The 27,056-nt window shown below is 38.2% G+C and overlaps 1 protein-coding gene across 1 annotated transcript; it reads left to right on the forward strand.

The window, feature by feature from the left end:
* Positions 1–5,000, forward strand: mtx2 (metaxin 2). Its single transcript, XM_063491868.1, has 10 exons — positions 1–159; positions 1,284–1,331; positions 1,409–1,455; positions 2,190–2,262; positions 2,563–2,639; positions 2,759–2,851; positions 2,965–3,003; positions 3,081–3,206; positions 3,483–3,559; positions 3,937–5,000. Exons 1-10 carry the CDS (start codon positions 120–122, stop codon positions 4,094–4,096), a joined length of 780 nt encoding a protein of 259 aa, XP_063347938.1. The 5' UTR covers positions 1–119; the 3' UTR covers positions 4,097–5,000.
* Positions 5,001–27,056: the final 22,056 nt, after the last annotated feature.

Genomic DNA, 27,056 nt, shown 5'->3' on the forward strand with positions numbered 1-27,056 from the left:
GGCGGACCGGTCAGTGACTGCAGAACAAGTACTTGCCCTTAAACTTGCAAGCAGTGCTGTTGCTCAGATCGCTCATTATTCTAATCATTATTTAACAATAAGAGTACAACAGCAGCACCATGTCTCTTGCGGCAGAGGCGTTCATGTCGCAGATGGCAGGTAATATGTTGACTTCACCCCGTTTTTCTATTGATTATGAATAATATTAGCCAGCTAGCTAGCAAGAGCTAGGGTTCACAGTAACATAAGCTCCTTACAAATGTAGTTACTTATATATATGGACCTTTAGCTGTTACTATAGCTGCCTTTGTTCGCCTTTTCTTGGTTTCTTAAACAAAGGCTGACTGGCCTGGAAAAGCCCCAAGGCACTCTGTCATTCTGCATGTCGTGGATTGCTTGGCAGGTGTAACACAGGACTCTAATGTAAATAGCGCCATATTTCTGTTTACTGTTAAAACCATAAATCAGCAGGAGGACGGTGAATTCAAGCGGAAACAGTTCAAGAGGGCTAAAGTTACTGACAACCCCGTATCGTTACAAAAACGGCTCAAATCTATCAATTTTAACAGAGACATGCTCAGCGATTCCCCCGGTGGCTGGAGGCTGTACTGCAAGGACGGCGGTGTAACAGCATAGGTCGATGAGTGAGCACCGTGCGCCCCGTGTCTGTATTCTTTATAATCTTTTATTGATTAACTTTATATGAGTAGAGGTGAAGAAGAGGGTGCAGTCAGGGTGATGTGGATGGAGATGAGTGTCAGGGGTGATTTGTGACAAAGTGAGCCAGAGTGAAAGGGAAGGTCTGCAAGATGGTAGTGAGACCTGCTGTGATGTATGGTCTGTAGACGGTACACTAACAAAGGTCAGTGGTGCTAAGGTTTTCTTTGGGAGTGAGCAGGATGGACAAGATTAGAACTAAGTATATCAGAGGGACAATCAGGTTAAGGAGTTTGACAAAGTTAGAGAGGTGAGGCTGAGATGGTTTAGATATTTGCAGAGGAGGGGTAGTGAACATGGAGCTGGCAGGCAGGAGGAAAAAAAAAAAGGAAGACCACACGAATGGTCATGGATATAGCAAAGGAGGACATGAGGAGAGTTGGTGTGAGATGAAGGCAGATGATCCACCGGGATGACTGTTAAAGGGAGAGGTAAAAGTAGACGAAGAACAATTAGTAAAAGAATGTTGACAGCCGATCCCACAAGCAACATTATAGGTTAATGAGTCACATTATCACCATATAATTGTGTGTGTTTGCCTGCATGTCTGTTTCTGACATTGACAGCTGCTGAGCCGTGGCCTGAAAATGCAACCTTGTACCAGCCACTGAAGGGTGAGTTAGTGAAATGGAGGCACAATACATAATGTCAATAGCAATATAACTATTTATATATTTTGTTGTTTTTGCAGAGGATCAGATTCTCCTGTCAGACTGCGCATCATCTCTCGCTGTTCAGGTAAAGCAAACATGCATGTACACACATTACACACCTTGCTCAATGTAATGTTTATTTGTTAATTACTCAGCCTGTTGTGCTCAGGAAACAAGGAAAGCTTCTGTATGTTTTAGTGGTTTTAATTCAAATATTTAATACTATTTTCATTATTTAATTAATGAAAACTGAACTCGTATAAAAGCTTTCAGTTCTTCATTGCACAATTTTGAACATTTAACCAGCACAAAACTGATATAAGATAACAGATGAACATTGGCTGCTGTCAACGATTTAATGTCAACTTATTTGGTATCTTATTAGTTGACTGCCAACTAATAAGATACTGGTATTAGGTTGTTATACTGCTGGAAAAAAATAAAAAATATATATTTGTTATTATTATTATTATATATATATATTTTTTAAATGCATCAAGTATGAAATGCATAGTTGATATTATCTGTATTTGACCTTTTGACCTCTACTCTGACTTTGGATTTGACCTTACTCATGGAAGGAAATCTGCAGTGCTGCAAAATAAAGTTAACTGATTTTTTTTAAAGCATATCAAAGTATACCACAAGTAATATTTTTCATTTACTATCACAGTATGTTTAGTTAACACATTCATCCCACAGGTGAACTATTTGAGACTGGGAGGAGATGCAAACCCAACCTCATGGCATTACAGGCTAGTGTCCTCCTAGTGATTTTATTTCTCAGCTGCTTAATTCTGTCCCGTTTCTGATGTGCAGGCGTACCTGAGGATGTGTGGTCTGCCAGTTCAGGTGGTCTGCAGAGCAAACGCTGAATACATGTCACCTTCTGGTTAGTAACATGCTGCTTCAGAGACAAATTCTGGGTGTCTGATCTCAACACTGTGTGAATCTCAGCACTCATACTGCTCATTAAAACATTACACAACTGTACACTGTAAGCTGGTTTGAAAATTGTTAGTTAGGATTGTATTAGAAATTTTAGTCTTGCTCCACTATAAAATGAAATGCTAAGTTTGCTTCCAGGTTTCGTGTAGGTGCATCTGGAAGTTACTTTGTTGCAGGTTAGCTTTTTGTGTTGAATTAAATGTGATGATTTTAATGCCCAGCCTTTTTATGTTTGTGTCCATAGGTAAAATTCCCTTTATCCACGTGGGCAACCAGGTGGTGTCAGAACTGGGGCCGATTGTGCAATTTACTAAAGCTAAGGCAAGTGTTGTACAGATGAAAGCTGTTTGTTTCTTTTGGCAAATTTGCTTCCAGTTTTTCCCAGTGGAGGAGCAGGTTTTCATATTTCTTTCTGCTGTTGTCTTCTTTTGGGTACCTAGGGTCATTCTTTGAGCGATGGCTTAGATGACGTTCAGAGAGCTGAAATGAAAGCGTACATGGAGCTGGTCAACAATATGCTGCTTACTGCTGAGGTATGAAAAACATAAAAACCATAACATACTGATACTAGAACTTCAGCACATATACAGTTTTTATGAATGTGTCTGAGAAATATCCTCTCACACATGTCCTCATCTCTCTGCAGTTGTACATTCAGTGGTGTGATGATTCTACAGCCACTGAGGTGTGTACACCAGGCTTTTTTAAAAAAACTTCTCAAAGTCTTGATAGCCTCCTAATCAGCTGTATCTGTTTTTGTAGATTTCTCGTCCCAGATACAGCAGTCCGTACTCATGGCCTCTCAATAAAATGCTCGCCTACCAGAAGCAGTGGGAGGTGCGCAGGAAGATGAATGCCATTGGCTGGGGAGGGAAAACCCTGGAGCAGGTTAGCGATGACCTGAAGGGAAAAGTTGATGTTTTGCCAGCACTACAATTCCCTTTCTGCAATCAGAAAAATAATTTCATATGATATTCTTTTAAAGGTGGAATTCTTCAAAGTTTTACAGAATTGATCTTTTAGACTGTTTGAGGGCCCTTAAGTATAACTTATTTGTGTACGTAGGAAAAAGAACCCAGTCTGATCATCAACATCAGACTGTCTAGAAAAAACATAAAGTAAATAAACATGTTTTAAAAGTCTTTACGTCCTCATGTGTTTCAGGTTTATGAAGATGTGAGTCAATGCTGCCAGGCTCTCTCTCAGAGGCTGGGAACACAGTCATACTTTTTTAATAAACAGTATGTATTTTATTTCTATCTGTATGTTTCTGGTTATCGCTTTCTCATTTGTCTTGTTTATAGCAACTGAATAACACATCTACATCTGAGTTCTCCAGAATCCTTTCTCCAACCCCTGTTATAGGCGTTCACACCAAAAAAGAAATGTTTTTAATTATTGCAAGCAGTTTTCCTTGAGCACCACCTTGTGGTTTAAAATTGTAATGATCTCGTAATCAACTGAAAAGCTTTGTTCTGTACTCCCTGACAATATTTGATTTGTGTTAAAACAAAGTATTACAAGTGAAGCCAGTGTCTGTAACACCTCATTTCTGATTATACTTAAAGCTGAAGGAGTGCCAGTCATTAACCGTGTGTGTGTGGCGTGTGTGTTATAGGCCTACGGAGCTGGATGCATTGGTGTTTGGCCATCTCTTCACTATACTGACTACTAGACTGACCAGCACTGAGCTGGCAGAGAGGATCAAGAGCTACAGCAATCTTCTGTCCTTCTGCAGACGCATTGAACAGACCTACTTTGAAGACAAGAGCTCCTGAAGGACTGAAAATAACATATCTGTCTCTCTATCACCTCTTCTCGTACATTCTTTCCTTCTCTCATTCCCCAGATTGTAGCCCTAAGAAGCTGAAATGCCTAAAAAAAATTGCATACGTGTCCTTTCTCCTATTTTTCCTTCACTTTTGGCTTCCTGTTCATACATCATCTCCAGAAGTTTAAGAATTATGAATGTCCTAAAGTAAGCATAATTTTTAGCATAATGTATTAAGAATATGTAAAAGAAAATGTCCTGAGTTAAATGTGTTTTTCAAAATATTATGAGAACAAATGCCACATATGCTAGTAACTGTGATCATCACAGTTAGTGGAAGACGTTGAGAATCCAGCTTTATGAAAAGTGAATACAAAAAATATCAAAGCTGATATACAACCTTAAATCAGTCTGAAATGAACATCAAAGATTAGGATTAAACGCTGATCAGACTTCTAAATCTTTCAGATTTGTTGTCAGGATCAAGTTCACCTCAGCAGAATGTCTGCACACACTTGGGTTTTTCATGTTTTACACTCTTTTTCACGGAAGTGGTGTCTACATGTGTCAGAGTGCATGGGTGCGTTTCTAAACACCCACCGCCTCGCTGAAAACCGAGGTGTGGATTTCCCAGCCTCGTGACATGGCTGCATTTCAGAAAACAGAACTCCACTTGACCTACGTCCGAGGTCAAATGGCTCACTGTGTTTTTCCTCCAGGGCACTCCCAAAGCTTGCAAGAAATGTGAAACGGAGAGAGAAAATCCAGAGAGAGGTTGCTTTTTATTCTGTACAAAATGCATGAACATAGTCATGATTTATTCCTTATTTTTTTCCATGTTTTACTTGTGTGAATAGAAAGTGCCTACATGATGGAATACACTTGCCACAATACATTTCTCCCCCAAATAATACGTGTTTGGAAGTTTGTTTGATATTGTTTGAAATTATAACACAAAACTATATAGTGGCTCTTTCATTAGGTACCCCTGTATGTTTTAGCATCGGGTTTTATTGGATTAATCCCTCATATGTTGCCAAAACAAAATCTGAAAGAAGTTTAAAAAGACGGAACATGCTGCCAAGTTATCGGGTGTCTGTTTCTACCTTTGGGTCTAATACAAGCTCAATGGTAATGTCTGATCACCTCTGATTGCCCTCGAGTTGAACAGGTTGTGAGTGCGTGACAGACGGGCAGAGCGAGTGTCTGTCTTCCAGGTTTCCTGTGAGGTCGGGCTTTGACCCTTGAACTTCCAGGAGCTGTGGCATCATGACTAATGACCTGCAACGACCAAATGCTGCACACTTGGAGGTCATCAGCCAGGCACCAGACAGAGATAAATACATGGTAAAACAAAAAAGGTACATCTTATTGAAGACATGTAGTCAAGTCTGCAGTTATTTGTAGATTTTCTTAATGCTATATTAGGGTTTTGATTAATTATTAACCTCTAAAAATAGACCTAAAACACCATACAAGTGAAAGACTGAAGTAATGTGAATTTGTTTTGGTTGGAAATTGAACAGATGATGGAATGCTGAGAAATTGTCAGCAGACCTACAGTGTCATTTGTAGTTAGGTCCTTATAAATATTCTCATGTTTTTGTTTTGTTTTTTATTGTTGAACATTTCTAAGGAAAAAATGTAATGTATGCAAAACCACAGTGTGAATAAAAGTTATGAAAATTTATCCTTTATTTGTCCAGGTAAAAGTCTCACAGAGATTTAAAAGAAACCTGGCCAAGAGGGCAACACAAAATACAACAAATATAACATATCTAATCATAAGCACATCTTTAGAAGAGCAATTCACATTATTATCATGCTGCCCAACTGCAAGCTCTAGATTTGGAGCTTATGAGGGAAAAAGGGTAAACAATGCATGATTTCTAATGTGAATCAACTGATTTTAAGCTAAAATAGAGTCACAACAGTAGTGGACAGCGAGAATGTTTTATGGTGCAGAGATAGTAATGGGCTTATTGTCAAAACTGGTGACACCAGACGAGCAGAGTTTTCCCTGATGGCCCTTGATTCTACTCTCCTGCAGGGAGGAAGATTACAGCCGAGTCCACACATCTCTGACTTTTCTGTTACCTTTAAAATGTTCTCATGCTATGTCCAAACTTATTTTGGCCTTCCACTTCAAGGAGACAATGCCTGAGGCCATTAGAGGGGGCAAAGGGTTTTCAGGTTCAATCTGTGGCAATGAGTTTGGGGTTGAAGGGCAGAGGTACAGCCTTGACTGGTCACTAGTCCATCACAGGGTAACACAGTCTTATATCCACACCTACAGTCAGTTTTGAATCACAAATTAACTCAAGTCAAAAGCATGACAGAGGAATATTAGAAACCAAAACGATGTTAATCAAATTCTACGCTCATAAAAGTGCACAGAAAACTGAAAAACATGCATTTGTCCTCCCACACAAGCTTAATATTTGCATACAGGAAGGAACTGCATACAGATATATTTTTGAAACATGGACAAGATATATCACTAAAGCAGGTTTACCCCGAGCTACAAATTGTATTGAAAAAGTTTGTCCAGAAGGGGGCAGCATTGGGATTCCAAAGTATCTTGCAGTGGCAGGGCTTTAAGGGATTTGGGGCCAGCTTGTCAAAGCAAATTTGTCGTGGATTTTCTCAAACTGCGGTTAGGAAAAAAACTGAAAGAAGAAGAAAAAGGATGAAACAAATGGCAAGAGAGTCTAGTTTAACTGCTTTTTCAGTTTTGGAGAGAGAGAAACATTTGGTTCTTATTATGAGAAAGAAAGTCACACAGCTGGTTGCACTGGTTATCATTATGTTTCTTGATCATGCTGGGTCAGTGTGTACTCAAATTCAAACCACTGAGGAATTTGAATGGGTGGAGCTGTACAGTCCAAATGCACTTAGAATTATTATTTTCAGCTGTGGATTTCATGTGATGGCCTGGAACAGGCGATGCATTTTCTTTTGATAATATTCTTGATCGATTTATACATTTATAGATTTGTTCCAGCATTCTCTTTGATAGATTAAATTAAAGGATAGCACAATTAGTTAATATGAGGGTGGTGATGGGAGGGAGGTAAAAATGAAGATCATTGCCAAATCATGGGAATCATTGTCCCATCATGGAAGAAGTTGACAATGTAATTTTTGTATTCAAGGATGTGAATGTGCATCTGTACATGTGCTGTGATATCAGATTAGCCAATACGTCTGGAGGCTGATAATTACACAGCTTGATTTTCAGAGTGAGTCATGATGCATAATGTGGACTTTCTGTGAAAGAGGTTGTTTTTTCACTCATGTTAATTGCATCTGGTGTGTATGAGCTGGTTTGTGTGTGTGTGTGTGTGTGTGTGTGTGTGTGTGTGTGTGTGTGTGTGTGTGTGTATGCAAGTACTGAGTTGAATCAATGCAATGTGTAGTTTCTGATGCTGTGACCCAGTAATTCTTTAATCTCATTCACATAAACTGGATCAGCATGTCTTCTCAGGTGTCAAAGCATAGGGGTGGTTTAAGTGATCTGGAGACCTCAGGCAGTCAAACACTGAGCTAAGTGCCTGTGGGTTTGTATATGGGTGTGAGAAACACACACACACACACACACACACACACACACAGAGAGAGAGAGAGACAAATAAATCTGTGAATGTTACATTTTAACATGACAGAATCATCCCACCCTTCAAAAAATAATTTCACTGAGACTGAGTGGCTGACTTTGCAAAATATGACGTGACACAACCCCCTACATTCACTGCAATTTACTACCACTCTGCCAAGACTCGCTGCCATTACAGCTCTGCTGGAAACTCTGCCTCTCTACTCACATTTCACACTCATGGAAAGAAACAAAAACTATTTGCAGGCAATGATTTTCAGGGAGAAAAGGCGGAAAAGCTTTCTAAGTCCGTGCAGAAATGTATCCTTTATTGTTAAAAATAAAGATGTATAGACTTAAACTTATGAGGTCTTCACTGATTAGCAGTCTCTTAGGTTGTGTTAAACCTAAATCTAAAGCTAGTTTTTATTCATTGCCTTTAGAGGTAAGGAAGCACTTTTACACATTTTACAAATATTACTTTATTTATTATGACGATTACTCAGCGAGGACAGTCAAGATTATAAACTGGAGTTAAAAGATGTGGACATGTTGGCTTTTGAGTTGAATAAAGAATCATTAGTTGTTCTTTTTAAAACATTAAACTAACTGAAGCATGAAAATACCAATAGAAACATATCAATTATATTTTTAAAATTTCTTTGTTGTTTTTACTATTATCCTCTGTGAGATGATTGGCTTTAAATATTAAACCCTTAAAAGTGTAACATGTAACAAGTGTAACTATGTGATCAAATGTTTCCCTGCAACTGTTCACATTCTGAAACACCCTGCACAGGAGCTGCAGCAGCTGTTTCAATGCACCAGAATTTACTTAAGCAAACATTTCCCTGTCTGGTGCCACTGAGAAATTTACTTAAGTAAACATTTTTGCACCCGTACTTCTTATGGTATGATCTAATATGAAAAACAGTATAAAAAAGTGAAATAGTTTAGTAAAACGTAAGCACTTTCATTGTAACCTACAGAACAGGCAGACGACATCTCATTTTTTGCTTTCTTGGTCCTTTCCCTGCAGCCAAACCAGGGTTTTCTACCTCTTTCTCCAGGTAGGTTTCCTTGTTTCTAACATTTCCTTTAAAAGGCTATATTTAGTTTCACATACTACTTTGTAGGAGACCCAAAATGCAGTACGCAGGAGATAGAGTTTGCAAACAAAATGAGCTTTATTGCTGGTAGCAAGTCCAAGAAAAACTCCAAATGAGAGGAGAAACAGAATCCAAAAAACACAAGGAAGCAGAAATAATGTAGGGTCAACACAAGAATCATACATTTAAAACTAACCTGTATTCCTCATAACTGGGATCTAGATTCCAGACTGTTGCCACAGATGCTCTGGCAAATGAAGGTGCAATGCTAGAGCAGGGGGGATCCCAACCTTACTGCTGCAGTTTACCTTTAGCACCATTAGGATTCTTAAAGTAAGCTAAGGGCAGCTCTTAGTTATATTTTATGCAGCCTTCGAGTACTACAAGGAAAGAATGCACCACTGTACATTTCATTAATCCATAGTTCACATCATACTATGACAATGCATTGCTGAATGAAACCAGGAGAGCATTTCTCTTTACTTTCAGTTCATGTTGCTCCAGCTGTTATAGCTCATCAAATCTTCTTCAGCTAACTCACTATTGGCTAAAAAAAAGAAAAAAAGAAGAAGAAGAAGAAGAAGAAGTTATAAACCAGAAAGGACTCATTAGAAAGATGAAACATGTGTGGATTTTCCTGTGTGGCCCACTACATTTGCGCTCTAGTCATCAAAACTTTAGCATTGATTCACAAACACACACACACACAAACCAATGAATTACTTTAATTGCTTTGTCATTGTTGTTTAATTTAGTGATAAAGGACACTAGTGCCCCAGTGAGGGTAGTCATTCTCACTCATATCTAATATGTTGCCAATACACGCCTGTGTGGCTGCTTTTGAGAGTATGTTGACTTCTGTATACCTGAAACATCTTATCATGTGTGTCTCCATCACATTCCATGGTGATCATGCGTGTTTATATGTGTGGATTCACTTTATAAGTATGTAAGGAGAATCTGGTTATTGAGAAAATGTATTTGGGGTTTTTTTTGTGATGGGGTGATGTAGATCAGAGTGGAATAACGAGATTAGCTGTGTGTTGATAATCCTCTTGTCAAAGTCCATCCCCTCACACTAACACATGCACACGTACTACCATTTTATTACCGTCTCCTTTCATGATGTCTTCTCTTACCAGCCATGCTGCTTCTAGTTGTCGTGTTCAGCCTCATCTTTCACAGTTTATGCTGATAAACTTGCTTTGCTGCAGCAGACTTAAAGTCAGAATTTACATGTTAAAAAAAACAATAAGTCTGATTTGTCTCAGGCAGGTTGTTGTTTACTCTAATAGGCTTAAACCTTTCAAAGTTTCAGACTCATACTCTCCCACATGCCTCTCAGAAATTCCCAGTTTTACATACATATCACCCAGTGTTTAATTCTCACCCTGCAGGAATAAGAGACACGTGTTTAAAATAAATAGTAAAAGCTGTCTGCTTCCCCTGAAATGTCTTTTCTTACAATGAGTTAAAAATAATTCCCCTCCATGGTCTTAAGATGCATTAATTTTAATATGAATGGAGTGTCAGGTACATAGTGTTAATATTCATTTTCTGTACAAATAAAGAGATGGTTTCATGTGCTAGCACTCACTCAATGGAAAATCAATGTAAGCGTGAATGTAATCAAGGACAAAAAACGAATAACATCATGGATTTGAGCCAAGAGTCTGCGTTGGAAATCTTCCACCGCAGTTGAAAGGTTCCTTCCACAACACTTTAAATCCACTTTCTTAGCAAGCGGTTATTGGATTATTTTTTCTGCCAACATTTAAAGAAACTATAATATTACTGTTTTGTAAGTCAGTGATTCTGCTGATGATTAACGATGAGCGTTGTGGTCAAGACAAGTCTATTAAAGGCTCTTGGTTCCCTTCAGAGTCAGTATGGCCCTTTTACATCTGGGTCTGGTTTACAGCACAATCAGTAACTGAGCTGCAGTGTCATGCATGTGAAATGAAAAGAAAACAGTGCGTTTAGTCAAATTTGGTCAAAAATATGAGTGTTTGAAACATAAAGAGTATACAGTTCTCCAGCAGAGAAGTGGATTATGCCATATGACTAGCTTTAAAACTGTCTCCACCATGAAAGCTGGAATCCACTCTTACCACTGTGAATGGATCCCAGCCCTCAGCTTCAGTAAAATACAGAAAACTACAAAGTTTTCACAGCACGTCTTTCACTGTCAAATGAGACATTGAGATCTATTTCTGGCATTTTGCCTTTATTGGATAGAGACAGTGAGAGAGAGAGACAGACAGACAGACAGAAGGGAGGGAGAGGTGGGGGGCGTTCAGCAAATGGCCCAGGAACTCTTTGCAGTAGACTACAAAGTGAGCTAAGGAGGGACCCTAAATAACACATTTTTAAGGAAAGCATCATTTTAATAAGCCATCTTTGAATTGTTCTGGCATTCAATAAAGTATAAAAAATATGTTTAGTTTTTTCCAACCCATCTTGTTTTTCTTCTAAGTTCATACCACCAGTGTTAAAGATGCACCTTCTTCACTAGATTAATTCTTTCTCCTTTTCTTATTTTACACCCCTGATTTTTTGAGACATGCTCAGATTCAGGAAACAATCAGAAATGAACATTTTCTGTCTATGTCAGTGTGTGTGGTATTGCCAACTTGCTTAAATCCTTTAATGGACAGGGTCACTTTTCAGGTTGCAAACACACAGTCATTTAAATGTCAGCAAAGGGGTTTACATTTTTAGTTTAGACAGATATATTTCATGTTTATACTGTCTTATCTGCACACAAATCACTGGAACTTATCATAGAGTCACACCTACTCAGCTCAAATTAGTCTGCGTAGTAATCACAGTAATCATGTTGTGGCACCCATTTCCTTCTCTCCAGCCCTGGCCTTAGCAGCTGAAGGACAACATTTTCCAAGAGAGAGATATTCTGCCTTCCCGTGTTGGAAATTCATCCAGCAAGGCTGAGAGTCTTGAGATTACTATTTGGATGCATGTTGACTACTCAGAGTACAAATAAGGATAAAGAATATACAGCTCTGAACTAAACCTGTAACCCAGGTGCTTTATGTTTCTGTGGCATAAAGCAAAACAGATACACTTTTAGAGCATTTTGTGGAACCATGGGACAGTACCTCCACCACTAAATGCAGCAGCATGTCTTTATGTGACTCAAGATTTTTGCACAATAATGTAGACCCTTTTATAGTCTTGTGAGCATGCACAAACTATCTGGTCATTTTTGTGGGAATAACAATTTTAGATTTTCATCAGTGTTGTAAAGCTGAACTTTGCAACACTGCAGTAAACTATGGCAAACAACACCATCTTCCATAGTTACATAAAAGCCATTTCATAAATGATCATGTCCTAAATAATCAAAAATATGCTGAGTTAGTTGGTGATTATTACATCCTTTGTACTTTCAGTTCAGGCATTGCATGTCTTTAAAAGGTTATCTTCAGGCAGAGAACTGTTGTGGTGTCGAGTGATTGACAGAAAGCAAAAAGTGGCTTAATGAATGTGTGGATGGGAAAAACTCTCAGCAGAAACCTGCATGTTTACTATGATGGTTTACTTAACTCCAGAACTTGTCTTTTAATATTAAACAACAGCAGATGGCTTCTGAAGGGAGGAAAACAAGCCTCGATATCTCCCGCTATGCCGAATGTGTGCTGGCACCGAGAGGAACAACGCAGAGGCAAAGGGGAAAACTACAAGTCTGGCACAAATAGTGAGTATAAAAGCGGTGCGATATTCATCCTGGAGAGAAAGTCCTCGGTGTTCACGGTGTGACATTCTCACACTCTGCTGTTTGTGTTTTAAAGCAGTCGACAGAAAAAGGCAAGGTTTCAATCAAGAAACACGCTGGTCTGATGGAGAGAAAGCGAGTCATGCGAAACCACATGTTTTAAATGTTAGTTAATGTTGTTTAGCTGTAATTTGAGGTGTGTTTCATTTCCTGAAGCTGTCACTCCTTCTCCAATGACCTCACTCTTAGAGTGCGCTTGCATTTGAGGCCCTGTTCGAACAAGAGGCTTAAGTGGCCCCAGAGACCCCGACACCATGTAATCACACACACGCACACACATGTGTACCCTGAAATTTAATGATCATGTGAACCGCATTGAAAATGTGTGTGTGTTGCACTGCGTGAATGTGTGTGCAGACTAAACACTGACCGACATTGCTATTTTTACTGATTAGAGGTTGTTCATAACGAGACCTATTAACATCAGACCTTAAAACACATGCACGCACACCAAAACTTCAGATTCAGTCAGCAAAAGGCAGAGCAAGAACATACCCGCTGGTCAAAGCAAGTGCTTGTAATTGTCACGGTTGAAAAGGTAAGTGACTTTTTTTCCCCACTTGGTTGTTTTTAAATACAAATTGAGCGAAAACGTTTACCTTCGCAAACATATCACTTTATCTGGTCTTCTCAGATTGTTTGCCTTTTGAACTAGTGTGCAGGCATACATATATAATACTTTATATCCTACAGTGGTGTTTTGTGTTTCAGTTGTGAGCACAGCTGGACAGCGGTGGCTGTGTGACAGTGATGTTTAGTTGAAAAGTGAGCTGAAAGTGGTAGTGTGTGCTCGGGTGTGGAAGAATGTGTTTTTCATGTACTTGTCATGTTTATATGCCTTCCACAGATAGGCATATGTTTTTAGGAAGGCATCTGTTTCATTTTTTATTTATCTCTATTTCCTTTCATCGACCCTTTTCCTCCTTAATGCTTTACATTCATTATTAGGTGCATTCTCTTTGTTACCATTTCTTTCTTTTTAATCTCGTATATCTTATTGGCATAGATGATGGCCAAAAATGAGTAATATAATTTTTAGATATATACGACTACAGTGGCTATTCATATTATTAAGGAGAAGAACCTTTTCTAGAGTTACCATTTTATACTGCTGCTGTCAACATCTAGAGAGAGGAGAAGGGTCAGAAATGGGATAAAGCGCTTGGGATTTTTGCATTTAATGAATTTGCTGTCACCCTCTCTATCTGAACAAATAAGCCTTTACCATCCAAAGAAAACTGTGCATCTCCAAAATATAAACTAAGGAACTGAGTACGTGTGCTGACAAAACATCACCGTTTTTTTAAAGGTGTTAAAATCCTAGGAGCTGGCATGTAAGTGTTTGGTGTGAACGTTAAACCAGGAAATTGAAAAGGGCAATTTATCAAATTCAGAAAAGAGTCAGGAGCAAGGGAGCAGTCAGTGTACAACAACAATCCAAAATCAGGACAAGCAGGTAATCAAAACAAAAAGAGTCATTAGCAATCAGGAAGACAGGCAAAACCAAAGATGAGTGTCAAGCTGGAAACTGTGTGCATGCTGAGTGGAGGGTGAGGGGCAGGTGTGAAGGCAGGTCATGATCAGGTGTCCACTACATGGCTGGATCCACAATTACACAATTACATACATGATATATTACATATTAGATACACGATTAAAAGGTGCACAGCATGCACTGCAGTAGTTTAGCAAGGTTCACCTTTGGATGTGGGGCTCACCATTTCCAGGAAAAGAATGTAAAAATCATGTAAAGAGACAATGGCAAGCGAAGTGGTGTGTGTGATACTAGCTGTCTAGTGTACTCTGTGTCACAGCTTTACATAACTGCACCAGCAACATTATTTTTTTCTCACTGTGCCATGTCTATGTATATATGTGAGCAGAGAAAAAAAACTCAGGTGAAGGCAAGTGCTTTGTACATATATTGGTCAACAAACAATTCGCTGCAATGTAAAACCCACTTTTATTCCCACCCCAAACCAATGTTTGTGTTGTCTGCCTAGATTATGGGCAGGAACTGCCTTTTTCAGCTAAGAAATATCTCCAAACTGCAAACTTTTTTGTCTAAATATGAGTTAGAGATGATTATCCATGCTTTTATTTCTTCTCGCTTAGATTACTGTAACAGTTTTTTTCTCTGTTTGAGCAAAAAGAATCTTGACCGTCTCCAGTCAGTCCAAAATGCTGCGGCAAGGCTTTTAACAAAGACACGAAAAAGAGAGCACATTACACCAGTTTTACGCTCATTACATTGGCTTCCAGTACATTTTAGAATTCATTTTAAAATCTTAGTATTGACTTTTAAAGCTTTGAATCATGACGCTCCTATCTATATTTCTGATCTTTTAGAACCTCACACTCCCTCTCGCAGTCTGAGATCATCTAATCAAAGGCTGTTGGTAGTCCCACGAACACGTTTTAAGACCAGAGGAGATAGATCTTTTAGAGCGGTTTATACTGTATAGTCTGAGCCTAGCATTATACACACTGCAAAAGTATTGTAAATATTTGTGCTGGTACAGTTCATCTAGCATGCAAGTAGCCTAACCTAAAGTTAAAGCTAAAAAAAGACCAAACAAAGTGAATCATATTCTTAAACATCACAAGTGCAAAGAAGCAAGAACAAGCCAAAATGTCTCACCCAAGCCTCACGTCTCAAATTGCAGGCATCAAAAAGGACAAGAGCACACCCAGCTACAACGGCTGACTCTGGGCCCTTCTCTAAAAACAAAATTTTTGAACTTTATTTCAACAAACGGGTTAAGCAGATTCAGATTTAAATTAAAACATATGCAGTAAGTTTCCTTAGTTTGATGTAATAGTAATAACATGCATGAGGACAAATGTTCTCACTTTTGAAAACCATTTGGTTGCCATCAGGAGAAGAAGCTTCCAGCAATGTCAAGTTAGGGCTTTAATCTGTCATCCTACCTTTGAACCAGTGCACCAACCTTTCAATGTGGCACACTTTACAGACTCAAACCTGAAAACTGTTAAATATGTTCTTAACAGTGCTTTATGATTGATCTGATAACCACATATGTACAATCACAAAGTGGGCAGCAGCCTTGAAAAATTCAAATTATGCCAACAATCTAGATCCTCTTAATGATGCTAATGTCATTATTTCCATGGAAGATTAATGAGAGCTATTTATGGCTCATTAATCATATCGAGTAGGACTACAGATTAAATTGTTAATCACACATCAAATACAACTGCTGCCCCCTGGGCAATAACTAAATCCCCCTGGGCGTGTGTGTGTGTGTGTACATGTATTACCACTGGAGTTCACCAAAAATCTCCACCTGGTGCTATTGTTTCCTTCTGTCTTACTTTTATTTATTTATTTAGTTAGTTAGTTATCTTTGTCTGTCTTCTCATTATGGCTGACTGATCTTCTGTGTCTTATTAGCCTGTAGCAAAGAGTCACTAGCCCAGAGACACTGGGCCACGGTGCTGAAATCCAATCGTTCCACTGAATCCGCTTTCCCAGAAATAGTGACTTGGTGAACTCGTTGCTTGGCCTTTGCATGCTAAATGAATACTGCCCTCTGTCCTTGGTGCTCCTCTTTGCTCTGGTAGCTCTGTTTTATTGTCATTTATCTGACTGAACAGCATGCCTGCATTTTTCTGCCTGTTTTACATCCAGGCATTTTTATAATGTTCTATCCAGAAACAGCAACAACTGCTTTTTTGGTTGTGCATTGTTGGCTGAGCTGTTCATGTGGGGACAAATGACCACCAAACCAAAACGTATTTCTCAATATTTGGGTGACAGGCACCCTTTTTCCATGAACAGGCAGATCAAAGCTGTTGTGGTGCCATGAAGGAAATCAATATAATTTACAATGATATGGATAGGAGCCCTCTCATATTTACTAGCAGGTCAGAAAAGGTGTTATCATCCAATCTGATCACCAATTCAAAACGTAGAATCAGTGATCAGATTAGAAAGTAAACCAAGAGATCTCTTGCAGTCATGTGAAAAAGTGCAATGAAAACCATCATCATTTTAATTTAGCAAGCTTTCTAACATGTGGTTTACATTGTAGTACATAGTTTTACTTTAATCACTAACCAAATCGTGAGTGAAAAGAAAACTATGGAGATGAAACTTAAATCCAAAAACTGGATTCAAGCTCAAGTCTCCTGGGTGAAAGTCATCAGATTCATTTAATTGCGAAACTCGGTTCTCAAAAAAGACTTCCAGACATCAGCATGCATTCCCGTAGAGGTGCTCAGATAGAGACCTCCAGTCCAACAATGAAGCAACTTTTACAAAAATACAACTGAGCACAACAAGGCTCTGTATTGTAAAATGCCACGCTTATGGTGTAATACACACTTTGGGCTTAAACAAATTTAAAAGCTGGAGTTGTCCTTTAACTTTAAAATCTTTTCACTTATAGTTTTAACAATCCTTCATCTTCGGATGATGAAAAACAGGATGCAGGTCTCACTATACTGGCAGCACTTTATTATAATCCCATTCCTGTGTTTCTTTTTTGTGGTGGGTGGGGGTGAGGAAGAGGATTTTATGTAGACATTAGAACTAGCTTAACAATATAACAATCAATTTTCTGTTGTTGTGGGGAAAATGCAGCTTAAACTGCAATCATAGGAGCAGTAGTGGAAGATAGATGGGGTGAGGGGGCATCTGGACTGCAAATCCAGAGAAAGATAAAAAGAGACAGAAAGGGATTTCCCATCCCTTTCTACAGAATCTGGGTGTTCCTAATAACAAGCTTAGACCACCCCCCTTCACTTTTCCACTCCTTCTTTTGGATATGAGGGGAGATCATCCCACTGCGCTTTAAACACACACTCTGCTCAGATTAAAACACACACGCACACCAGATGCTGTTGTTGCCTGGGGTAAAGCCGATGTCAGCCACCCCCTCTTTCTCATGTGCTTATGAGTGGATGTCATTGTTTCATACCTGAAGGCTTTTCCTGACCTTTTCATAATGGTAGTGACTGAGAATAATGACACTCTGCACACTTTTTGAATAATTGGAGTAACAGGATAAAGATTCTGTGGTCCATGTACCACTGGGATGTGATCTTGGGAAAAAAGGTGTAAAAACTTTTATACACTTTATGCATATGAACCATAAATAGCTCTCATTAATCTTCCAAGTCTCCTGCCACACTCAGATTGTGTGAAGCTGTACTTTGGCACAAGAGGCAAAAATTAAGAATACCAATATGCTCACCATGTAAATGCTCCAAAATTTGAGCTGATATAATACATTCAATATCTCGATTCCCCACAAAATCTGCACTAAAAACAGAAGTACAGCAATGACCAGTGGCAATTTCATTAGTTTGCAAGTAAACTGAATTGACTAAACAGGAGATTAGAAAATGCCGAGAGCAGGTTTTTGATGAGCGAGCGCCAACTTAGTGTGCTTGTATTTGACTTAAGGCTACAAAAGAAAAATGCAAATACCAACCTTTTTTTCAATTTAATGTTTGTAATCTATCCGAAGATGAAGATTTATGTCTATAATTATATCTTTTGTGCTGGTTTATATTTTTTAACCATGGGGTGTGAATGAGTGAATGAGGTGTGTTGTATAAAGCACTTTGAGTCTTCAGGAGAGTAGAAAAGCGCTTTACCATTTACCATTAGTGAACCGACATTAGGAGGATTTAATCTGCAACGATGGCGAGAACAGAGTTGAAATTGAAATGCAATATGTATGACACAAACTGTGGATGAATGCACCATATCAGTCCTCGTTGTGTGTGAGTTGCACAAAATGTTATCAAAGGCCACCTCTGGCTTGGAGAGCACATTTTGAGAAACCTAGGTTTAGAGGTGACTCAACCTGGTACTTTATTTTCATGAAGAGAGTAGCTGTAAATGCCTTTTTATAACAGAATAATAATAAACAACCATAATAATAACAGGAATATTTTACTTGTGTACACTAAAGTGTGAACTGCATGCCAGTGAAAACCCAAACTCTTTCCAGTTGGCATCATCAGCACGTTTTATATGAACTTTTGATCTGGAGTCCAACAAATCACTACAAGCACACATGAGCATGAGAAAACCTTTCACCTCTCACGCCTCCATCTGGTCGCAGCCTTTGGACACAGACTGCATCGTGCCTGCTTCGGCAGCACTGTGAACAGAGTGTGCAGTCGTCTTAACGGCCCTCTGCTGTTGGTGATGGGACTCTAGGGTTGTTATTGTGCTGCTGTTTTTAATCACACACATGTTGTGAGGAGGAGGAAGCATTGCTCACCCTGAACTTTGCTGACTGCTTTTAAACTGTGTGGAACTGGGACATTTCTTGGAACTTAGTTTCTATCTCAGATTTTACAGTCCCTGCTCTGCATGAGCCAAACCTTTGATTATGTTATTATTGTGCAAGATTCTGAAAACTTTCCACTTTACTTTCATTTTAGATTAAACCCCTCAGGCTAGTTTCCTGACCAAAAAATACAAACACGAAACTAATGCTAACTAAGCTTTGGTATGTCTATTTTAAGCTGAATTGCATAGCTGTATATACATACTTAATTTTTTTACACACCAAAAACCCCAAGAGGGATTGTCATGACTGCTTAAATGCAAAGCCTTTATGAAGTAAAATGCATTAACTCAGAACCGAAAGAAACAGAGATAGAGGTGAGGATTTGTGTAAATGGGGTGGGACAGAAAGAGGATTTGAAAGTTGGGCTTGAAAGCTGTCACTGCTAAACTCTCAGAGAATCTGTTAGGGACTGAATGTCCACATAATGGAGTTTCAGTACTGGATTTGCTCTCCAGCATTTGTCCTATACAAAACAGAAGCAAGGCAAGTTTGCAAGTACCCAATTTGGTCACCAGTTTGAAATCTTTACCTGATTACAGCACTCAGGTCCAATGGCTCTATGGCACCTTACCTTTTCCCTGAACAATTAATTTTGGGAGCTGTTGAAAAAGCCGATGATGTCACTAACTATTGATTCTAATCAGGAAACAACCTCAACATGGAAGTGCAGTAATTTGTTATACATGAAAAAAGCCACAGCTAAAGAGCAAATAACATAACTAAGCTGCAACTTAATTTTGTGTTCAAATTAACCTATTTATAGGTTTATGGGTGCATTATTTGTATATGTACCCATATTGACTGACAGATAGATGCCTACACAGGCAGCTGTAGCTGTCTGAGATGTCTGCTCGTCTTCACTTTATGTAAATTCAAATCATAGAACTGGACTGTGTTTGTGCTGTTTGAGTTTTAATCTGAAAAATAAAACGGTTTGCTGTGTAGTAACTCACAGACCAAGCAAATAATTTTAGCCAATAATAACTTTCGCCAGTGGATACACTTATCTTAGCAACATCAGTAGCTTAAATTTAAGCCAAAATCTTTGCATTTCATCAAAGGATAGCCACTTCTGACTTTAGAAAACCAAGATAACAACTGCTATACTCCTATAATAGGGGCTTTCCAAGTGAGTGAATGATGTTGCAGTGGGTACCTCCTTCTTTTATATACAGTTTGCAATCTGAATAACTTAAAATGATTATTTTTCTTAAACAAACAAGTGGCAATAGATGAAAATTAAGGAATCATTTTCAATTCAGACTGTGAGTCTGGACCAAAGTGATGGCTAGTCACATTTGCTAGAATCACTAAAATAAACATTAGAAAAAATGTCTCATATGCCTCAGCTTCCATTTCCCTCTTCTAGTATATTTTGGCTCTGTCTTATGGATATGAAAGAAATGATTTTCACCCAAGAGACTGAACTGCAATACTATTTTAAAAAGGTAAACTTATTGGACTTTGCTTTCTCCATTAAACTAGTCTCCCACTGTTATCACTTCTTCTCCTGTATTTTATTCTGTATTTATTATAAACTGATTTATGGGTGAAAATTGAAAGCTCAATATTTTATGATGTTCACTAAACAAGAAAACTACTGACACCGGGAAACTACCATATCCAGAAAGGAAAGCATGACAAAAAGTAGACAGAAAGTATGTAAGATAAGAAATTAGCTTTTTATTCAGGCACTTTAAAAAAAAAATTAACTTGAGTTGCGTTTTAGCAGCTTATCTCTTTTATAGTAATTTTCTTTAATCACAGAATAATTAAACAACTGAAGAACATCTTGGTAATTTATTAAAAGGTAAATGTTTTTCTTTATCTATGTCTACTTCACACTAACCAGCAGAAGCCAAAAAGCATTAATTCCAGTGGTGTCCACACTAAAAACAGCGAAAATATAGGCAAACGCAATAAATTAGCGATCTGAACTCAAACAATGTACACTGCAAATACTAGACATTGCATACACAGAAAGAAAGTATGCATTATGTTATACATAAGACTAAAGAAAAATAATTTAGACTTATAGATAGACTCATATAGTTTTATCTGCAGCCAGAAAAGTGTGATACGACCTAAACTTAATAGTAAGACTGGAGATGTGCAATAAAACAATGACATGATTGACAGTTAGGCTTTCTCCGTGTCCTCCACTTTCCTCCCACATTGTTATGATAAATGGAGATTCTATATAGTATATGTGGATATGTATGTCTATCTTTTAGCCCTGTGATGGACTACTGTCTGGGATTTACTCAGCCTCTTGCACCATGTCTGTTGGGATATACATTCCAATGTGCTAATTATACTTCATAAACCTGAAATAATTGTTCTGTTCATCTAATTTTACCCATTTGTTACACAATTTCATCAAGCTACATTCCCCATACCCCAACTACAATTTAAACCACTTTATTCTTCCTGGTTCCAACGGTTACCAAGCAGACAGATTCTCCTTTCTAAGGCTCTGACATAGACCTTCCTGGGAAGACCGTAAAATGTGATACCCCTTAATTCTAAGCACATTCCTCTGGCCCCCATTCTTAAAAAGGTGAGTCACCACCCCAGTTTGCATCGCTGACTTCCATGTGATGTTTCATAAGGCATGTCAACCAAGGCAGCCTAACAATCAAACTTGGGGTGAATCTCATGCACCTTGGGGGAGTTGTTTACCTCAATCACCTCTTGTGATGGGCGAGTCATTCCCTTTGTTCCCAGACTGTTCTGTCTGTGGAAGATATTAGGATTGAGGAGGTCGTCTAGTTATTCCTTCCATTGTCCAACTATGTCCTGTATTGAAGTCAGCAGCATTCCATTCCCACTGCATGCAGTGTCAGCAAGAAGCTGCTTCCCCCTCCTGAGTAGTCTGAGTTTTGTCAGAATGTCAAGGCTGACCGAATGCCTTGCTCTAAGGAACTACCAACTTCTTCCAGACCCAAGCTTGAGCCATTGATAGACTTGTGCTCCACAGGCCCAGGAGAGTGTCGGAGTCGACTGGACAATTCAACGTCATTCCCATGTTCACACACATTTCACATTGTCACAGCTCAGAGAAGAACAGGCAGTCACAGGTTAGCAAGTTCTTGAATCACAATGGCAACTTCAAGTGCTGCTAGAACAGGAGAGTTAATTTCAATTGTTTATTTACAACAACATCCACTTTTAAGGCAGTCAGTCGAAGAAAAGAAAAAGATTAATTAATTAATTATTTATTCAGTAGCGATTCAGAAGAACACCTCCACCTTCTCTAGCATGCTATATGACAAGCAGAACCGGATAACTGGATGTCCGGTGAGAAGTGCCTTCTTTTACTGAAACATTGTACTGAAACATTGTGGACCACCACTGGTGTATGGGACTCTTGTGCAAAAGACACAAGAGTAGCTGTAGCCACTTGGACAATACCATGAAGCCACAACTCTTTGGCAGTAAAGTCAAACATATTGGCAAACTCTTTTGGGGAACTACATCTGCACAAAAAGTGACAAAAGCATCAGCCACTTAAAAATTTTACTCTTGTGCACAACCACAATCCTCTCTGGGAAGAAAGAGGTGGTGTTGGATGAAATGCTTTTCATTAAGAGGAGCAAAAGGGGAATTTCTTGGTTTGGTTTTACGTCTCTGGTCATTATAAAAAAAAAAAAAAAAAAATCCAATCCTCACTAGGTCTTAAAGGTAAATTTCACAAGATAAAAGGTGAAACTCTGCTGGTGAAACCCTCAATGCACTAAGGGTTTCACCAGCACCATGAGGCTGCTAGGCAGAAGGAAGGAGGCCGGGGACTAGTGAGTGTCAGCACCACAGTCCAGGATGAGTGTATTTGCAAATTTAAAAAGTCCTTGTTTTTATTTCAATGCAATAATAAAAAATATTTCATCCTTATTCATGTTCATCTACATATTGCTTGAATTCTTTACTATTCACTTTTGAGTTATGATTTTTTCTTTTATTGGCAAACTTATTATTCTCTGTGAGTTATGCTACATTATTTTGACCTCAAATCCAGTTTCATTGCTTGCTTGTTCAGTCTTCAACCACAAATCATCAACAGTAACTTGCAGGAGCGTAAACGTCCTCAACGTGATGTTACCAGTGTGAAATGCTTTGGACCGAGGAATTTTTCTACTGTGTGGGGTCACACTGACTTCCTACTATTGAAACAGTAGCAGCATGCAACACACACACATGCATAGAGCACTGTGAAACGCTGTAACCTCTGTCTTCCTGTTGAGTTGATGGAAACTTCTGACCAGTGCAGCTGGATAACTACTTTACGTCACTTTAAGTTCACTGTAAAAACTCAACTCGATGCAGCCACACCTGTTTTATGGGTGTCATGGATAAAACTGCGATAGTGAACTAAAAACTTAAATGAAGTGATGTTAGTTGGACAAAACTTGCAAATTCACTTTCATTTACAAAGGGTCCTTAACCCTAACCCGTGTGACTAAACTGGAACATTTTAAGAACTCCTCTGCAATATCCTCTACTGCTACTTTTGAGGCTTGAAGATAAAAATTAAAATCAAAACAGTAAATTAGCTAACCATGGTCATCAAAACAATCTGTTATATAGCGGCTTGTCTTGAGATTAGTGCAAATCAAAGTGCTTCAGAGAAGACTAATGCTAACAACATAAGAAGACTGAGCAAATTAAATAAAAATCAAATAAAAAGACAAAAATAAATTAAAATATATTGCAATTTAAAGCTCACATAGACTAAAATTTGTAACAATAATAGCAATAAAAACAAAATACAGCAAAATAAAGGAGTTTAAAATAGAAACCATTAATGTGAAAAAATAAAGTAATACTGGATAAAATTAATTAAAATTGTCAATTCAATTAGGACCCCCCCCCCCAGGCAAACGAACAAACAAAAAACTTTACAACTTTGATACAATGCGCTGGTAAATGAGAAAAGTCAGTATATATAATGTCTATAAGAATATTTTATCAAAAGTAAAGCTGAAGAGAAAGGTTCTAAGTTTTAACACTATCAGATGTGACCAGGATGAAGCCATTGTGAATTTTAAGTATTTATGATATATCCTATAATGCTGTTCTTACAATCTTATTAGTATATTTTGATATGTTTTTGTATCACAGCCAAGTTTTATAAAAGATTTCTACAATTTAATCAGCATGTTGTTAATTTTGTTCATTATGTTTTTATTAGAGGTTCAGCCGAGTGTCTTCAAACATACTTTTAGTACACACAACAAATCAGAGGAGCACTTGAAAGAAGTGAAGGGTTGTTGCTATGGAAACCACCAGCAGGAAGGACTGGGGAGACCTGATTAAGGACTGGCTAGATCAGATTAAGTATTGTTTCTATTATCTCACTTGGCTCACCCACACGCAGAAGTGGACACGTGCTCATGTGCGCGTCCGCGCATTATACACACACACACACACACACACACACACACACACACACACACACACACACACACACACACACACACCATACATGTTCACACTGAAACACAAACAAATACACACAAACACATCACTCTGTGGGACTGGTTTTCCAGATGTGAGCAAGGAGGAAATCCTTTTATGGAAATGACTTTTGATATGAGCCTCAGTTCCCTAAATGGGAATCTAGATTCAACTGTAGTCAATATAGCCAGCCAGCTGACTGGTTTGTTACGGTAAATGTCGTAACATTTTACTCAGTCTGAAAAGTATTTGAGTTTTTTTTTACCTCTGTGACTAACTTCCTTTTGTATATAGTGCAACAATAACATGACCTCACTTGAAAGAGCAAAGTGTAATTAGAAGAAGATAAGGTTTTAGTTGAGACTTCTTGGTGTTTTTATCAGTTAGCAGAAGAGGAAGTTTGTTTGTTCATTTATTCATCACTATCATAAATAATAGTGTTTTTAAAAAACACAACAAAATTTGTAAAAAATTGCTGGGTGTATCTATTGTTTTCCAAAAGTAACTGCTAGCGTTTTTTAAGAGTTTACCTTTCTTTGTCTGTAGGTCACCAGACTGGCCATGTTCTTAGGAAATATGATTTACTAAGGAGCAGTAAAACTGCTGAACAACGCGGTCTCAAAACTTTGAAATCACACATGAGATATCTTATATTCTTAAGGCGCCATAAAAGATATTGGACATGTTCCATGTCCCAGGTATAAACCTTTATTTTATTTTATTTTATTTTACTATGACAATAGTAGTTTGAATCTCCCATATTAAAGGTCTTGAAGTATGCTCAATCATACAGGTAAGGAAATCCCAGAAAACTGATTCTATTCAGCTGGATGTTATATTTGAAATGCAACATCCGGATGAACAGAATCAGTTTTCTGGGATTCCCATATAAAAACATCAGCTTTGACTAATGTCAGATATATTTTAAAAAAATTTCAATAAAATGCGGTAAGCTGAGGTAGTTCAGGCGTCTCACTATAATGCTTCCTGGATGGCTTTTTGGTGACGTGTTTTGGGCATGTCTACCTGGGAGGAGACCACTGGGGAATCCCAGGACTCTCTTCCGGATGCTGGAGAGATTATGTATTTTGGCTGTCTAGGGAACGCCTTGTTATTCCCCCAGAAGAGCTGGATGCAGTGGACAGGGAGCAGAAGCTCTAGGTATGTCTGCTTAGACTGCTGCCCCTGCCAGTATTAGTATAACTGATAGAACAATGAGAGGATAGTGAAAACATTTATTTTGCTTGGATATAATTTAACGATGGATAATAATTACATCTGAAGTTAAAAATGATTGATTCACAGCATTGATTTGTCCAGATCCCTGTTGTTCTCCTATAAGACTCATTTAACTGTTGCAAGAATATCTGCTAAACACAGCTCAGATGTAACACTGATTAAATCATAACACACACTGCTTTCTTTGTAGGAGGATTCTTCATTGAAAAGATCTGTAGATTAGTGAAAAGTGGATTTTTATCATAGTTGCGTTGAAATTAGGCAAAGCAGAAACTATTGCCCTTCAGAGAGGGAGAGGCTAGGCCATCCGTGTGAGCTGATGTAATGCCTTGAGTGAAAATTAGCTCGAACCCGGTGCCATTACCTTTAGATTTGGGGAAACCTAGCATCAGGGAAATTTGTAGAATAAAGCTTTGTAGCCTTTGTTTATTTATTTTTTAAATAGCCAATTTTAAAAGCTAAACCTGGATCGTTTCCTTACCTTAACCACAAACTGTTTGTGTCTATCCCTAACTAAATGTGAACAGTGAGCGAAAGTGAAACTTTAAATTGGGCCCAAAAAAGCCTCAAAATACAATCTCCCAGTGGAAAAAAATGAAACATTTTTTCCATCTACATGCTGCCCACCTTATAATGTGACCTGTTTAACTGGAAATTGCTTATAACTGTGGGCAAAAACAAAAAATGAATTTTTTTTATATCTGAGGAACTTTCAAAGGAAGAAGTGACCGGTCATATACATCAAAATTACAGTAATATGGACTTGAGAAACAATATCACCAACTGGATGGCCTGATTAGTTCCCCTGGGCTCTGAGGGCAACAGCAGTTTTTTTTTTCTTTTTCTCCAAACAGTCCTCGCCGCAGGGTCTCTAAACCTGCATGTAGCCCAAACCTACTCAAACCTGATTAGTCAAGCTCAAAGTGTAAAATACCTTTGCCTAGGGAGTCTGTATATGCGTACACAGTTGTGGTCAGAAGTTTACACACACTCGTTATGGTCATAAATGTCATGGTACTTTTTGGTTTTATATAAATCCTTTGAACTTTTGTTTTTCAAAGGTGGAATGATTGTAGGGTATACATCTTTAATGATTGAAAAAACAAAACAAAAAAAGAATTACACGCACAAATTTGAGTTTATTTGGGATTTTTTTTTTTAGGTTAAGCCTAGTTCAAACTAGGTTCATATATACATATACACCAATATATGTTTAAATGTCTTTTAACAAGTTGCAACAAGTTGATGTTAGCCTACACCTACGTTCCTAAACCTACGACCACCTGTGTGGATTAGAGAAAAGAAAAAATAAATTCAAATCTGTTGTTCTGTACAATGTCACCACCTTGGAAAAAAGAACGGATCAAAGAAATGCCCAAAATTATAATTGCAATTTTTAATTTATACATTTTTCAACAAAAAGTGGTTAATTACAGCCACAG

This window comes from Pelmatolapia mariae, linkage group LG13 (genome assembly GCF_036321145.2).
Source record: "Pelmatolapia mariae isolate MD_Pm_ZW linkage group LG13, Pm_UMD_F_2, whole genome shotgun sequence".
Classification (NCBI taxonomy): domain Eukaryota; kingdom Metazoa; phylum Chordata; class Actinopteri; order Cichliformes; family Cichlidae; genus Pelmatolapia; species Pelmatolapia mariae.